Below are 17,622 nucleotides of genomic sequence, written 5' to 3'. Positions count from 1 at the left end.
TATCAGGCAGCTTCCAATGTACCTGAAGAACTCCCAGGCTGAGTCAGGATGCTGCCCATGCTGGGGGTGGCATGTCCCTTCTTGGCCTGGTTTTGTGAATATTTGGCTGTGCCAAACAAGTTGTGGAGCCACTAGGAAGCCGCAAAAGACACAGCTGCTGACAAATGAGAAAACAAAATACAAATAAAATGCCATCCTTACAGTTACTGGTATAATTTTCTTTTCCTTTCCCTTTCAGCCCAGATGTCCCAGAGAAGATATTTACTAATGGAGTTTTGGTGGTAAGTTTATGAATTCTGTTTCTTTATCTGACTAGCTAGTAGAGCTTAAGGTCTATAAAGTGCAGGTACTCAAATTCTGCATACCTAAACACAACTTTCCTGTACATGACAAGCTGGAACTGGAATTTGTGCTACTTAGCTCTCCCACTCAATTCCCCCAAGGTGAGGAAGCTCAGAGTGGAACAGAGAAGCTTGGTTACAGTTGCCACACTCCACCTCGCATTCCACCATCAGATGAGTGCCACCAAGTGGCAAAAATCAAAGCATACTATACCTGCCACCTTCATATTGAAGCTTCCTAAAACACTGAGATTGGGACATGATAATTGATTTAAGCTTCTCTGTGCCTAACTTTCCCCCCTGCACTGCCTAGCGAATTTAACAGACTCCAACATGTCCTGGCAGAATATTCATAACTATAAAACCGTGTTACATGGTTGGTCAGGGGTGAGGAACTGCTGAGCTGTGGGGCGTTGTTGGACTACAACTCCCATCATCCCTGGCAATTAGCCATACTGGCAGGGGCTTATGGGAGCTAGATATCAACAGCTCCCCCCATTCCTGCCCTAATGGTTATTGCCAGTAGACTGACAGAAGAGAAATCCTTGCAAAGGAACCTACATTTTGGGCTACTTTACTAGTCAAGCAAAATATTGTGCTCGGCAACCCCTCATTTCTCCCAACAGGTTTCCTACTATCACCTCCCTAATGATGAGCTTAGACACTGTTGCTTGAAGGTGTTCAAGGTGCCTTCAAGTAGCAGTCTCTAAGATACCCACCCTGCCCCAGTCTTTCCCTAGAAAAGAGTGGGTGGGTGAGAGTCTTCTTGCCCAAGGGCTACTAAGCAAAGGAGTGCAAGATGCCTTTCCCCAGAGGCATTCAAGCAAATCCCACCATTCTGGCCTTTCCTGCTCGCACAGGTTTGGTCTTGTGTGGCTGAGGCACTCCAGTTGCCTTGGAAACAACCCCCAGCCTTTCTCTTAACTTAGAAAGTGGGATCACTGGACAGCTGTAGGGCTGATCATAAACCACCTCTGTAGGTTCAAAGTTGGCATAGGCATGGCCCATTGCTCACCAGAAGGTGGCGACAAGTTTGTCACTAAAGCAATCCAGAGGTTTTTGTTTGTTCCTTCATTGGCAAAATGCTCATCACTATGATGGGCAGATACTGTATCTGCTTTCTTTCTATTCTAGATTCCAAAACCATTTCTGTGGTAGTGGAGACAGAGTCCGTATACTGCAAGGCAGACTAGAATTCCTTTCTTTGGGGGTTGGGCCATCTAGAAGGCAGGGGGCAGGATTTGTTTCCACGGTAATAAAGTCCCCAAGTGTTGTGGTAATATTTTTCCATAGGTGTGAACGTCCACCAATAAATTCTGACTTACCCTGAATTTTGTTCCTTTCCTAACAGTCTTTTCAGTTGCATCCTATTTACTTGGCTCATTGTGGATGAGCAAATAATTCATTAAATTTATAAGAGAGATTACATTTTATGTAATGCTGCATTGCATATACAGTGGTACCTCTGGTTGCGAATGTGATCCGTTCCAGACGCCAGTTCGCAATATGAAAAGAGCGCAACCTGCAGCGGTGCGTCTGCGCACGCGTGGGTTGCGACTCGCCTCTTCTGCACATTCGCGTGGCGTCATTTTGCGCTTCTGCACAAGCGGCGAAACCCGGAAGTAACCCTTTCCAGTACTTCCAGGTTGCCGCGGGATGTAATCTGAAAGATCATAACATGAAGCAAACGTAACATAAGGTATGACTGTAGTACTCAGAGAAGCCAGAGTTAAATCATCTGAACACATAACCTTTGACCTGGAAGGTTTTAGTGTGGGGACTGGCTGTGGCTAAAATTAAGCCCAAGTTTATTACATTTGCACCAGTTAGATTTCATAATAGCACCTTACATAGCAAAACCAGGCTGCGGCATAAAAATGTGTTCTACATTCACTCTTTGATTCTAATTTTTATCCTTTACAGGCGCGTGAAGTTGCCTGTTTGGAAGTTCAAATAGATGGGGGAAGAAGGAAAACAGGTAGGCAATTTTTAATTGGGGTTGGGGGAGTGCCTTAGTTCAGTGGGAGGGCAGTGGTACACCCAGTTCAGTCCCCGGCATCCCAAGTTATTGTTGGGATAATCTCCTGTCTGAAGCCCCAAAGAACTGCTGCCAGCCGGTATGAACAATAAAGAGCTAGATGGACCAATGGTGTGACTTTGTATATGACAGCTTTCCATGTGTATATGTAATATAACAAAATAAGAACTAGCTGGTGTTTTGTCAGCCTCTTTGCAAGCTAGCTGGTGTTTCCTCCATGCCTAGTCTTTATTGAATTGCTGTGAAGTCATAGAACATTCATGACCATTTTAACTGTAGTCCTATTCAGGCATTATGCCTGAACACAAATTCTCCACACTAGTAAGAGGCAAACCCCATGCTTCCCTGTATCGAGCAGAGAAAGTCTGCAAGGGGATTTCACTTAACATGAGTAGAACCCTCTATATCAGTGTTTCCCAAACTTGGGTCTCCAGCTTTTTTTTTTGGACTACAGTTCCCATCATCCCTGACCACTGGTCCTGCTATCTGTGGATGGTGGAAGTTATAGTCCAGAAAAAGTTGGAGACCCAAGTTTGGAAAACATGGCTCTACATGATAGGGAAGAAGAATTTGGATACGATATCCCGCTTTATCACTACCCGAAGGAGTCTCAAAGTGGCTAACATTCTCCTTTCCCTTCCTCCCCCACAACAAACACTCTGTGAGGTGAGTGGGGCTGAGAGACTTCAGAGAAGTGTGACTGGCCCAAGGTCACCCAGCAGCTGCATGTGGAGGAGCGGAGACGCGAACCCGGTTCACCAGATTACGAGTCCACCGCTCTTAACCACTACACCACACTGGCTTTCTGCTGGCCCTGGCAGGAAATAGCTTTCAATTCCTTTCCCCTGATTCCTTCAAAATCTGCTGCAGTGGGTTGGAGGAAATCTGAGTTCTGTCTCCTTTCCCCCTCTTGTGAGGGTTCTCCTCTATTGCAGCGCCATCACTTCTGCAAACAGGAGGTGACCTTCCATTCGCAAAAGGGTACAGTGGGTCCCAGGCTGCTTCCAGCATCTATAGACTATTTATGAAAGCCATTTTAAATCAGTTTTTTGGGAGGGATTATTAATATATAGATCTCTGTATTGCTTCCCCACTACCACCTTTCTGTAGAAAGAAAATTCACTCTTTCCGTGGGAGGTTCCCATGAAGAAGCTCAAAACCTCACGTTGCGCACCTGGCTTTGCCGTGCTGCTCCTGCTAAATTTCACTACATCAAATATAACCAATCAGAATTGGATATTGAACTGCCGAGGAGACAGCTTCTTACGGTATGTTGTTGTTTTTTTGTCTCCGTAATAAGGCTGAGGGGAGGCTGAGCCACAGACATTCGTCAGGTAGGAGCCAGGAGACACCAGGGGTGAGAGCTGAGGCAGTGAAGCCAGAGGACACACCAAGTGGCAAAATAAGTCAGGGCTGGGCAAGACTATCCTGGCCAGCCTGTATAGGAAACCTTTACAGAGAAGCCTTTCCTGGTGAAGAGAGCCAGTGGCCAGTCTTGGGTGGGCCAGGACATTTCAGCACAGTAATTGGGAACTCTTCAGGTCAGTTGCGGAGGAAGGTGTTTCAGTACCCAGGGTGGTGGGGTGTGGTACATCGCCTGTGGGGGCATGGCATGTCACACATGGGGGGGATGGCACGTCGCCCGTGCAAGTGTCCCAAGGGGGCGGCATATGCCCAAGTGAGCATCCCAAGGGGGAGGTGCTTGCCAGTCATGCCAATGGGGTGGCGCCCGCCTGAGCGAGTGTCCCAAGGAGGAGGTGCCCACCCATGGCAATGTCCCCCCCAGGCTGGCACCCGGGGCACACCGCCCCCCTGCCCCCTTCCACTGCTTCAAGTGGCCAGGGAGACACTTTACCCTCATGGTTTACCACCGAGCAGCTGGTTCCTAGTTTTAGCCTCAGGAGCCCCTGAAAGAAAATATCAACTGCTTTAGATGATTTTCTCCTAGTGATAAATTTCATTTTATATGCAGGCCTCCTCAGACACGAATGAGTCAGCAACTGTTCCCTTGAACACTCTTCCTATCAAAGAACAAGTGACAATACCACCGGTGAGACTTCCTATTGACTCCTAGGGATAACCCTCCCCCCTGCATTAACACTTTTTTCAAATAATGGGTCAACATTGAGTGCATTCACACCAAGAAAAACCACCCCATGTTAACTCTTGTCATTCATTTGAGGTAAAGCTTTCCTATGAACGTGGCCCACATTGTCTGATTTATATTTAGCTTGAGTCTGAATTATGTTAATGCTTTTGGCACATTTCAGCACCAAATACAGGGCACATGGATAAGACAGTTTCACAATTTCCTGCCTGCCATAAATTACGGTGTAAACTAATTCATACTTTCATTATCACTCAAACCAGGACAGTTCATATTTATTTAATTTGCTTGATTTGAAAACATACTTTTTATCTCTCATTAAAGTGTACGTTTTCAAAAACAAATGTTGACCCAAACTTTGGCCTCCACCACCAAGCATCTCTTTTCAAATGTAAACATTCAGTTCATCCCTCATGTATGTATTTTTTTTTCCAGAACAAAACATTTGATTTGAGTGTGAAGTCAAAAGATTGGTAAGAAAACCTCTTCTAAACCTGAGCCTCCCCAGTCACATGTATTTCCCCTCACTCCTGATCTACTTTGCTTTTATGTGGAATCTCACAAACCTACGAGGTTTTGAATGTCTGGCTTGAGGTGAATTAACACAGAAAACCATAATGTGTGAATGTAAGAAATACATGCACCATCAAAGCAATTTGGTACCAAGTTTTTTTAAAACCGTTTGTTGTCCAGGTGATCTGCCTTGAGAAACAGTTCTTAAGATGTTTAGCAATTACGTGGACCAAGTGAGACACAATCCGACTGTTATGCACTATGATTTCTATACATTTAAGCACACTTATTTACCTTCTGGATTCTGTCCATTGCATTTAAGTGTGTTCAGATTTTAACAAAACCACATTATGGGCATTGCTCCCCGGAATCATATGCTCAGTCTTCCCTCCCCTTTATTTTTTCCATAGAAACCTTGAGCTTGAGCCTCCACTTCCCTGCCTTTTTATTTACCGTACATCCTGCTTATACAGCCAGCAACACGCACCTGGTCCAGGAGGTGGCACTGCTGTCAGATTCTTCTTCCTTTGTCTCAGTGTTGCTGTTGTAAAACTAACCCATCGGGGAAGAGGGTGGAGACGTAACTTGGGTAGAGCCACAGCATAAATTTAAGGCTCATCCAGCACACACTCAAAGCACATGATTTATCCCAAAGAATCTTGGGAACTGTAGTTTAAGGGAACTGTGGGGGTTGTAGTTTTATGAGGGGGAAACTATGGTTCCCAGGATTCTTTACAGGGAGTCATGTGCCTTAAATGTACATTTGATGTGTTGTAAAGGTATGGTATGGGGACGCGGGTGGCGCTGTGGATTAAACCACAGAGCCTAGGACTTGCCGAGCAGAAGGTCTGTGGTATGAATCCCTGTGACGGGGTGAGCTCCGGTTGCTTGGTCCCTGCTCCTGCCAACCTAGCAGTTCGAAAGCACTTCAAAGTTCATGTAGATAAATAGGTACCACTCCGGTGGGAAGGTAAACGGCGTTTCTGTGCGCTGCTCTGGTTCGCCAGAAGCGGCTTAGTCATGCTGGCCACATGACCCGGAAGCTGTACTCCGGCTCCCTCAGCCAGTAAAGCAAGATGAGCGCCGCAACCTGGACCTAATGGTTAGGGGTCCCTTTACCTTTTAAAGGTATGGCGTTAGTTAGCTCCGCCTGCCACTGGCTGTGGTTCCTGTTTTCTTTCTATTTTGTCATCTCCGTTGGACAGCAGCCACCCCTGACAGCAACCTATTCAATTTGTTTAAAAATCAGCTTGTGGTTCAGTGTGGGGTAGGGGCAAGACTGCTACTGCTCATTCTACCCGGATGGTTAGGAAAAAAACAACATTGTGCACACACATGTGCACACTCGAGCAAATGTTTCTTTGATAGATTGCAGCCATCAGATGTAGCAGCCTTTAAAACTGTCTGCATAAATTTCTCTTGGCCTTAGGACTCAGGGCCTACTTTTTAAAAGGCCGAAAAGTCTTGATGTGCGTCTAGGATATGATCTGTGCTCAGATGAAAAGAATTTCCTACAGAAACGGAAGAAAGTGGTTGCTGCTACTCTGAAAAGTCTTCTTCATTTAGACCAAGACCTGAAAGACCATGAAGTAAGTACCGTATTTTTCGCTCCATAGGGTGCACCGGACCATAGGGCGCACCTAGTTTTTAGGGGGAGGGGAATAAAGAAAAAAAAATATATCCCCCCCCCGGTCCAGGAGCGGCAGCAAGATTGCGCGCAATCTCGCCGCCACTCCCGGAGCTTGCGGGGCTAGGGACAGGGGAAGCCCGAGCTTCCCCCAACCCCAGCCCCCAGAACAGGCAGCTATCCGCAAGCCTTCTGAGCGCAGCGGGAGTTCCTGCTGTGTTCGGAAGGCTTGCGGATAGCTGCCTGAAGCCCGGCGGGTGCAGTGGGAGTTGGCGCTGCGCTCCCCGGGCTTCAGGCTGCAGCCTGCTATCCGCAAGCCTTCGGAGCCCAGCGGGAACTCCCGCCGCACTCCGAAGGCTTGCGGATAGCTGCCTGAAGCCTGGAGAGCGAGAGGGTTCGGTGCGCACTGACCCCTCTCGCTCTCCAGGCTTCAGTGAAAGCCTGCACTTGCTCCATAGGGCGCACACACATTTCCCCTTCATTTTTGGAGGGGGAAAAGTGCGTCCTATAGAGCGAAAAATACGGTAGATCACAAAAGTGCCATTTTCTCTCTACAGATCTTGGTATCTAGTGCTGCACTTAAGCATTTTTAGACTCTGGTTTTATGATGGGAAATTGGCTCTGTGGTGTTAGTCCTGTGTATTTCTTTACTACTACAAAATGTTGTGACCCAGCCTTGCTGCATATTAGAACCTTCTGTTTATCCTGCTAATGAGGCCCTGGACTTATTTATTAAATGGAGTTTTAACATGCCTTTAAGATTAAATGATGCTGCCAAGGCAGTTTATGTGTCAGCAAAGCAATACAGTAACATTATACAGAAGTTTAAAAAAAAAGTTAGCTCTGCAATCCTGTATTTCTTGGGAAGTGGCCATAGGAAACTGGCCTGAGATCTGCAGATGAAGAGCAGTACACAAATTTAATAAATAAAATAATAACCAATAAAAAACTGCTTATTTTCTTGCACTTAACAGGTGCCTGTGATTGCTGTGACAACTACAGGAGGTGGAATGAGAGCATTAACCGCTATGTATGGCACCCTTTGGGGTCTCCAGAGACTGAAGCTTTTGGACTGTGTTTCGTATATAGCAGGCTCATCAGGGACAACATGGTAAGGGATGAGAACACCGAGAGCCAGTGTGGTGTAGTGGTTAAGAGCGGTAGTCTCGTAATCTGGGAACCGAGTTCGCGTCTCCGCTCCTCCACATGCAGCTGCTGGGTGACCTTGGGCCAGTCACACTTTTTTGAAGTCTCTCAGCCCCACTCACCTCACAGAGTGTTTGTTGTGGGGGAGGAAGGGAAAGAAGAATGTTAGCCGCTTTGAGACTCCTTAAAGGGGGTGAAAGGTGGGATATCAAATCCAAACTCTTCTTCTTCTTCTTTTGTAAATTGTGATTTGTGTGAGCTACTTGTGCTGAAACCCTTCTTCCAATATTGCGTCATTATTTGACTACCAGTGAAATCAGAGGCAATTATTAGTTGATTTCGTAGCATACTGTCACAATTAAGTAGGTGTACATAGTTTCTCCTTTGGCTTTCCACACCAGCAAGGAAATGCTTAAATTATGTGAAACTCCAGAATGCCCTTGGTATTGTGAGTCTATGCAGAATAATTTTTCCTCAGTTGCTCCGTGAGTCAGTTGTTTGGTCAGGTCACAAGGCAGGACTAATAATTTATTACCTGGGAGTGGAGAAATGAAAACATATGCAAATCCCCCCCCCCACCTCAATACCTGAGTGAGTTTATTGGTTTCAAAGAACACAGTGAACTGAGCCAAATTTTCTAACAGTCTAATACAACACTACATATGCCTGCTCAGGATTAGGCCCCATTGAGTTAAAGGGGACTTATTCTCAGGTGAAGAAGAGTGGTGAAGAGCGGGAAGACTGGTGATTTGTTGATAGTTGATGGGCTGCTGATCTGTGTTTTCTTTTAAAAGGACATTTAAGCTAAACTAAAATTAAATAGCATATTTTAGATGATAGGGTGACTGAATTGTTTTTCCAAAGTTTGTCTCAGTTCAAGCATTCAAAGACAATATGTTTAACTTTCAAAGATAACACCTGCCTACAAAAGTGAGAAAGTGTGGCGGTGGCGGGAGTGAGAGCCCATTTCTTTCGAAATTCCACCCACCCTTTACTAGTGAATGGTTGAAAAAAAAAATGTATTGCAAAAGGTTCTGCACAACACTACTTGTTTACTTAACCTGTATTATACAGTCTGGAATAAAAACAAATCATATCTCCTTTCCTTTCTTTTCCAGGACGATGTCAGATTTGTATGAAGATGCTGATTGGTCAAAGAAAGATCTTGGGGAGATCATCAAGAAAGCTCGAATTCAAGCAGCCAAATCTAAAATGAGTGCCTTTTCCCTGGAAAGCCTAAAAGCTTACCATAAGGAGCTATGCCAGAGGACCATAGCAGGATATAAGACATCCTTCATAGACCTTTGGGGACTCATGATCGAAGCTATGCTGAATGATGGGGTATTCTATATGTTTTTGTTTTCAGAAATATTATCTGTTTCTTCCTTCAGAATTATTTGTATCATCTGAAGATCTCAGGGCAGAGGAGAATAGAATCAATACTTTGCCAAATTGATGCATAATGTCATCAAAATATACCGTTGCTAAATCTCACTTACCATTCTCAAAAGCAGGGGCAAAATGAGGCTTTATTTCACCTGGGTCAAAGACCCAGTTTGGCACCCCCTATGCACATTTGCATGCACACACACATAGACTGGGACCCTCAATGGCGCCCCTCTGGAGGCTTCGCCCAGGGCAAAACACCTGGCTAGTCCCGCCCCCTCCCCCCCGGTAGCTACAGCTCTGCCAAACGCTTGGGTGAAAAACTACTCCCTGCCCCTGTTGCTTTACAGGTTTTCTGGTGATGACCACTGATTGCAGCTGAATGCCAGGGTTGGCTCTCAGGTGCTGGACAGTCAGGATATTTCTGATGGTTCACTTTATTATTAATCATTTTAGCTCCGTGCAATTTGCAGTTGGTCCGACAGCCAAAGTCTATTCCCACATTGACTTCAGCAACAAAATTCTTTCCTTTGGATGAGCCCCCTGCTCTTCTTTTCTTACTTTCCCCTCATGCTAATAAAATAAAATAAAGGCTATACCATATTCCCCTGATATACTGTAGATGGAATAAGATGGGGTATGGAGGATGTTGCCTTTGGAAAGTGCAGTCTAAGCAACCATATGTGTCTAGTACAGAGGTGAAATCGCTGCAAACTTTGGTACCCTCTGTATCGGCCTTCCCCAATCTGTTGCCATCCAGACACTGTGGATGGCAACTTCCATCAACACAAGTCAGCATGTCTGCAAGTCAGGGATGATGGCGGTAGTAGCTCAGAGCAAATGAAGGGCAGCAAGTTGGGACAGGCTGCTCTATACTGTCCTTTCATGGCTATTTTTCATGCTGTGCTTTGAATTTATGCTGGATCCTTTAAAAATATGCAATACCTAGGAGGGATTTTTGTTGCGATTGCAACCTGTAGGGACAAGGCCAGCCCTTGGATGATTCACAGGGAGGCAGCTGCCTCAGGCAGCAAATTCTGAGGGGTGGAAAGTACTGGTAGATAGGAATGTTTCTGTGTGGTCTGCCCTGCAGCCCCTAAGCTAGCTAGCTTGCTGTCCTAGAGTGAGGTGGAGGACTCTGGCCCATCACTAGTGATTCAATTAACTGTCTAGTCAGATTTTGTGCACAAAATAGGAAATGCACCATCTTGTCCTTTGCCTCAGGCAGCAAAATGGCTTGGGCCACTCCTGTGTAGGGAGGAAACATAGCCTTTTCTTCTTTAACCTGTATCATGATTGAAATCCCCCCTTAAAGGCTGAAAACTGTTAGCTATTTCATATTATTGTATTTTTACTGCCAGAGAGGGGGAAAGGTGCTTGTGAAATGTTTTACCTCAGGTTTCAAAACAACCCAGACAGCTTTGGGTACTGTGCACCTCGATTTGAGGGCTGGATGATACCATTTGCTGTTCATCTGAGGCAGCAAAATATTTGGGGGTCAGCCTTGCAAATTCCTATTTCCCCCAGATAATCAAATATATAATGTGTATTTATTTTCCCTACACAAACCCAGAACAACCACCATAAACTCTCAGATCAACGACGAGCATTGAGCAAAGGCCAGAACCCTCTTCCAATCTACCTGGCTTTGAACGTTAAGGACAATGTTACCACAAGAGATTTTAGAGGTAATGTTTTCCCAACATTTTTCATATTTTAAGTTTGTATGGCAAATTACATGGTCAGGTATGCACATATCAGAACCAACAAAAAGGGAAAATTCATCTCCTGGACTCAAGCTGAGCTCAAGCACATGGGCAGCAGCATTATTCTGATCCTTTCCTCCACACCAGGTATAGGGAACCTTTGGCCTTCCAGATATGGTGGAACCAGGGCTTTTTTCAACCGGAACTCGCCAGAACTAAGTTCCGGCACCTCTCTGATGGGACCATTGCCATTATAAGAGAACAAGGGAGGTGTTCATAGTGAATTCTGGCACCTCTTTTTCTAGAAAAATAGCTCTGGGCGTGCATCATACCTGGCCATTGGCCTAGTTTTCTAGAATTGATGGAAACTGTCGCTCAGTCACAACTGGAGGACCCAAAGTTCCCACTACATGATACAACTGTGCCAGCACCCTTCTAGATTGTGATGAAGGAGAACGGGTGACACCATCTTAACTTTACCCTACAAGTCATTTATTAGATCTAGAATGGCCACCTGTTGAAACAGGATACTGGATTAGGTGGTCCTTTGACCCAATCCAACAGGGATCTTCATATTTTCTTAACCAAATGTGTAGATTTAAAGGGACTTTCCATTGTCACCGTTTCTGGAAGGGCAGCCATGTTAGTCCATCTGTCCTGAGGCACCCTTGAACGCTGAGACACTTTATTATGGCATAAGCTTTCATGGACCATTGTCCACTTTATCAGATGTATACAGCATTATTCTGAGTGGCAAATATATGTGGCGTGTATATTTTAGGGAGTGGGGTGTAAAAATGCAGAGAAGTGTTGACTGTGATAATTACTTTATTGACAGTGACCATTCACAGTAAAACGGTAGCTGATAATACAAACATCCTGGGATTGGTAAGCCAGTCAACACACACATTGTGATAAAATCCGTTCTGCTATAGCACTGAACCCTTGATGTAGCATAATTCAACGGCTGTCCTCTATGTGCACTGTAGGACAGGCAGTGATCCCATATATACACTCCTTGGTGTATCTACAGTAGAATGTAGCAGTGACATCCTCTTCCTTTTCATGCTGCCACTGCTGCTTGCTGGAATTGGGGACTAGGCAGGGGGAGGCAGCAGTGAGGGCAGGGGAGCTATGGGCCACCCCAACCTGGAGTTCCCCTGATCTCACAGCCTCCTCGTCCTGGAATGTGCAGAGCCACAATCAAGAGGGCACCCTTACTGCTCTGTCCCTTTCACATGCTGCTGCTGATGCATGCATAAGGTTGGGGAAACAGAAGGCAGTCAACCATTGTTTTATACTTTTTAAATATTGTGTATGGCCCATGAGGAAGACATTGGCTTGGAATGTGTCGGGCTGAATAAAACACTTCCTTGTGTCTCTAAACACTTCCTTGTGTATCTTTTGTATTTCCTGTAGGTGTTAAAAAGCAGAAATGAGTTGCGGAAGTTGTTGTTTAAATACCTAATCCTTTTTGAGGAACACAAATTGCTGGGTTAATTATGAGCTTGAAAATAAGCATAATCCCCTCGTGTGATTACTTTCAACTGAGAAAGCTTGCCATTCTCTTTTCATAGTATAGCAAATGTGTTGAATGTTGGCTTCCTTGCAGAGTGGGTGGAGTTCACACCATATGAGGCGGGCTTCCTGAAATATGGGGCGTTTGTTCGTGCTGAAGATTTTGGAAGCGAGTTTTTCATGGGGCACCTGATGAAGAAGCTCCCAGAATCAAGGATCTGCTTTATGCAAGGTGACTCTTTATATCTGGGGTGGGTGTGTGGGAGGGAGGACATACCTTGACAGGCGATGATGCATTTGGTAATGCGGGTACAGCCTGCACTACTTGAGAAAAAATGTGGAACGCTGATGCATATCAGGTTTCTGTTACATTTCCACACTCACTGTGTCTTTTGTTTTCATTGCATTATGACTCCCAGGGGTGGAAGCAAACTTTAAATTCTATATATTATGGTTAAATGACAAAAAAGGCAAATTCCATGCTAGGGATTATATGGAAGGGGGACAGAATCATATGCCAGTATGCCAGTGACCTTTTACAAATTTATAGTCTAGCCACACTTCAAAATACAGTTCCAGTCACCCCATAGCATAAAAGGAGCAATGGTGGATCATATCACACGCTCATCTAATCCAGCATCCTGTTTCTAAGAGTGACCAACAAAAAACCTGCTACCAGCAAATTTCATTTAGTGGCATATTGCCTCTGAAGATGGAGGTTCTATACAGACATTACATCTAGTAACCATTGATGGCCCATTAGTCTGGTGCAGCAGACTAATGTTGATACTACTTGCAGTTTACCTCCTTCCTTCCTTCCTTCCTTCCTTCCTTCCTTCCTTCCTTCCTTCCTTCCTTCCTTCCTTCCTTCCTTCCTTCCTTCCTTGAAAATGTCAGTGTTCCTCATTCTGTGTAGTCCTATCCTGATCCATATACATAGCTAAGTATCACATCAATGTAGCCTTTGGGACAGTCTTTCTCAACCTTGGGTCCCCAGATGTTGTTGAACTACAGCTCCCATCACCCCTAGCTAGCAGGGCCGGGTCTCAGGGATGATGGGAGTTGTAGTCCAACAACATCTGGGGACCCACAGGTTGAGAACTGCTGCTTTGGGGGCTGGTGGTAGTTCAAAATATCTGGAAGATGCTGGGTTAGGAAGACTACAGGAATTGTTTCAAATGCAGCAGTAAACAAGCCAGCTGGTCCTGGCCAGGAAAAACCTGAAACAAGTCGCAACAGGAATATATATAAATTCAAATGAAATGTAATTTGAAATCTGGAACAACAAGTACATTTGTATACTAGTTTAAATTGTGCCACTGTTTTGCCCCAGAATAAGAGGGTCGAGGTAGATAATTTGCTGGACCATCTTCCAGTTCAGGAAGTTTTGAGGGGAGAATGCTTCTACTTCATTTGTCTCTTTCTTTCACAGGAATGTGGAGTAGCATATTTTCCAAGAATCTGTTGGATGCCTGGCATGCAGCTGACAATTCAGAGGACTTCTGGAACAGGTGGACCCAAGATAATATCACTGAAATTGGTAAATTATAGTCCACGCTCCATGTGATTTTTGATGTAACCATATACAGATTGGTTTGGGGGCTGGCATCTTGCTGCGTGGAAATAACTCGTTCTGAACTTTGCAATGCAAGTGGTTTGTTTAGGTGCAACTTCAACACCCAGATTCAGTTCATCATAATATTACCTTTTCCCAGAATGGTCGATACTCATGTCTGAGCATACTCCCATACATGTTTGGCAGCCTGAATGTGCCTTTCATTTTCACCCACCTTGCACACCTCTCCCGCCTCTGTGGTCACTGGCCATTCATGGATATAGTGCAAACTTTGCTAGCCTGGTGCCTTCAGGACGGCTTGGACTACGTGTTCCATCAATCCCAGCTAGCATGGCTATGTTGGCCCAAATAAAATCCAGAAATCAAGCATGCAGTTTGGGTCTTATGGGTATTTGATTTTTGGTATATGTGTGGATGTAATATTTCAACAGACCTATTGAAAATTTTTATTCCCATGTGCACATTTAGTGGTTCAGAGGAAGTACAGCCATACTCTCTCTCTCTCTCCACTGTGTGTGAGTAATTGTTTATCTACTAGGCCAAGGTGACTATAGATAATGGTATCTATATTTACCCCAAGAGTAAAGGTCTGATCCTAAAATTCACCCACCTTTTAATTAGCTCAGCTGAATCATTTTAAAACAAGCATATTGTATACCATCCCTATCCATGTATCTGTTTAGTTTAATTAATTTTATCTTTTTTTAGATAAAGAACCTGGTTTTTAAAACAGGTTGTTCCTCATCCCTTTTCATGTACCTGTTTACCTTAATTAACTTTGTTGTTCTTCAGATGAAGTACCTGACTTACCGGAGAGACCTCACGAGATGCCGACTCGCATGTTCACTCCAGCAGGCAGCCTTTCCAATACTCTACGGGATATTTTGACAGACCGTCCAGCGGTGTCAAAGTACCATAATTTTTTAAAAGGGTTCCAACTGCACAATGAGTATGCACAGGATCTACAGTTTTCTAAGTGGAAAGGTATACCCGTAGCATAAATTTCATTTGGAAATAAACAATTTGCATAGTATAGGCTAAATCAATTACATTTTTTCTCATCGAAGAGAATTCACTACTGTCATTATTACTGTATCACTGCATCACTGCTCCAACTGTTGTGCTTTGAGAGAGAGAATGAATGGGCCAGGGTGGAATGTAAGGGGATAGTGGAAACTGCACTTACACCTACTAGGTGAAAAGACTCTTTCCTTGTGTTCATCGGCATCTCTGCAATGGTTCCTCACCTCTGGCACATCATTGCATATGGCAGCAGCTGCTGCCCGCACCACTCTACATAACTGAAGCCAGCTATCAGCGCTTGCACAAAGGGAGTAGTCCTTTTGTGTCAGTACTCTGTGGAGTGTGCCTGACCCTGGGCAGGTGACCTGTGTCGTGCTGTGCTATGTTGAAAACACTGTTTCCCTGCATCCTGCAGAGGGGTGATCCCAAATTGCCCAGTATGACTTTTGGATCTCCACTGGCCTCCAGATGTTTATTACTATTACTACACTTACAATGTAAACTTCAAGTCATTTTTAGCAGGCTTCATGTGATAGTTGCAAGTTGCTTTCTACAGGTGTAGCTGAATGCTAAGTTGTTTCTTTAACGAGGCCTGAAATGTGTGAGCCATTAAGGGACTGTTATGTGTTTAGAAGAGGGACGCGGGTGGCGCTGTGGGTCAAACCACAGAGCCTAGGACTTGCCGATCAGAAGGTCGGCAGTTTGAATCCCCGCGACAGGGTGAGCTCGCGTTGCTCAGTCCCTGCTCCTGCCGACCTAGCAGTTTGAAAGCACGTACGTCAAAGTGCAAGTAGATAAATAGGTACCACTCTGGCGGGAAGGTAAACGATGTTTCCGTGTGCTGCTCTCGTTCACCAGAATTGGCTTAGTCATGCTGGCCACATGACCCAGAAGCTGTACGCCGGCTCCCTCGGCCAATAAAGCGAGATGAGCACCACAACCCCAGAGTCGGCCGCAACTGGACCTAATGGTCAGGGGTACCTTTACCCTTATGTGTTTGGAAGGCCACAATACAAGACTCATGTGCAGATTCTGGGGAAAAGGATGGCTTACTGCAAGGTGGGGAGCAGTGATTGAGGTCCAGCTTAGCTGCAGCTGATCCATGGCGGTCTTCTTGTCCCTGAGTGGCCAATGGAGACTGTCGCTTCCTCCTCCACCGGCTGTGTGGGCTGCCCCAGTGTTTTGGCCAATCACAAACAAGCCAGGAGACATGGCTTGGAGAGCATACAACAGGGAAGTCCTGTTCACACCCCTGTCTTCCATATGCTATTATCCCTAGGCTTAAAAAGAGGCCTAGAAAGGAATTTTCCTCCAGAGAAATTGGGCATGTCTAGGGTTTTTGCCTGCCTCATAGCCGTTGTCACAACTTGTTGGCGGATAAGGCATTGGGTTGGATCCTTAGTCAAGGCAGAAGGCAGGGTTTGCAAGTCTACCCTCTGGCTCCAAAGAATTGGGGTACCCCATCAAAGGGGTCCAGGGGGAGGTGCTTCTATCCAGATGCCCAGATGGGGCCGATGAGCCACAGCACCCCCCTTCCGTGGAGAGATCACCCCGATTTGATGTATCCCATTCTTGACCCAGGATTAACTGTGCCAAACAATCAGCAGACAGGTTGGATGATTTGGAATACACACCCATTGCCTAAGCCAAAACCTACTAACATCTGGGGTCAATAAGGATGTGGCCTGTTTAAGCATCACAGGATGCTTGTCTTGTGATTATTGCAGCTTCCCAACCTTGCTCCCTGGTTGTGGGCACACTGTTCCTGGGCCTAATCAATCACTCACTTCCAACCTGTACAAAATGTATGTGTACATAAATACAGGATGCAGACTGTATGTGTATGTAATACTTGTATACCACAGGCTCAGTGTAGAAGAACATATAGAGGTCAAAGACATCTGAAGGCAACTCTGTATCATAGCTGTCAACTTTTCCCTTTTCTTGCGAGGAATCCTATTCGGAATAAGGGAATTTCCCTTTAAAAAAGGGTAACATTGATAGCTATGCCCTGTATAGGGAAGTTTTTAATGTTTGATGTTTGATTGTGTTCTTACATCTGTTCAGAGCCACCCAGAGTGGCTGGGGCAACCCAGTCAGTTGAGTGGGGTACAAATAATAAAATTATTATGTGGAGGAAGACCAGCAAATGCGATTTGTTCTTCTTTGCCACATCTGTTGACTTATTGGTGCTAGTTTTGTGATAAAATTATTTTTCTGAAGGGGAGCAGAAAGGCGATTACTTCTGGATTTTGTTGGTTCTTTTCATTTTAAAGTCAATGCCTTGTTTTGTAGATACTGTGCTTGATGAATCCCCTAATCAGTTGAGAGATTCAGCAGATCACCTGGAACTGGTGGATACAGCATTTTTCTTTGACACCAGTTGCCCTCCACTTCTGAGACCAGAGAGGAAAGTTGATGTCATTCTGCACTTCAATTACACTGGAGGATCACAAGCTAAGGTTAGATGGGTATATTAATTTTTACTATTATTAAATCTTTTTGAAAGATAATCCAAATGTATGTATTGAAAACAATATCCAGAAATTAATAACTATTATTATTGTTGTTGTTATTAAAGTTCTAAACAATCCAGTTAATATCATAGTTCAAAACCAAAGGAGGTCTGCCACATTAGGAT

The 17,622-nt window shown here is 44.9% G+C and overlaps 1 protein-coding gene and 1 long non-coding RNA gene across 2 annotated transcripts in view; one reads left to right on the top strand and one right to left on the bottom strand.

Moving 5' to 3' along the window:
• LOC309358136 overlaps positions 1–17,622 on the bottom strand; it is a 322,055-nt gene that overhangs the window by 56,671 nt on the left and 247,762 nt on the right. The window lies entirely within an intron of this gene.
• The window catches only part of LOC309357626 (cytosolic phospholipase A2 epsilon-like), a 40,602-nt gene that overhangs the window by 19,769 nt on the left and 3,211 nt on the right, over positions 1–17,622 (top strand). The window contains exons 6-18 of the mRNA XM_081889954.1: positions 239–281; positions 2,265–2,319; positions 3,490–3,647; positions 4,352–4,429; positions 4,922–4,959; positions 6,429–6,588; positions 7,601–7,737; positions 8,891–9,113; positions 10,732–10,846; positions 12,477–12,614; positions 13,815–13,922; positions 14,751–14,942; positions 17,277–17,443. Of these exons, the coding sequence (XP_081746080.1) occupies positions 239–281; positions 2,265–2,319; positions 3,490–3,647; positions 4,352–4,429; positions 4,922–4,959; positions 6,429–6,588; positions 7,601–7,737; positions 8,891–9,113; positions 10,732–10,846; positions 12,477–12,614; positions 13,815–13,922; positions 14,751–14,942; positions 17,277–17,443 (1,612 nt within the window). The remainder of the gene's footprint in view (positions 1–238; positions 282–2,264; positions 2,320–3,489; positions 3,648–4,351; positions 4,430–4,921; positions 4,960–6,428; positions 6,589–7,600; positions 7,738–8,890; positions 9,114–10,731; positions 10,847–12,476; positions 12,615–13,814; positions 13,923–14,750; positions 14,943–17,276; positions 17,444–17,622) is intronic.

Source organism: Podarcis melisellensis (assembly GCF_964234715.1).
Source record: "Podarcis melisellensis genome assembly, chromosome: 1".
Classification (NCBI taxonomy): domain Eukaryota; kingdom Metazoa; phylum Chordata; class Lepidosauria; order Squamata; family Lacertidae; genus Podarcis; species Podarcis melisellensis.
Note: the sequence above shows the minus strand (reverse complement) of the source record. Positions and strands in the feature narration are given on the sequence as shown.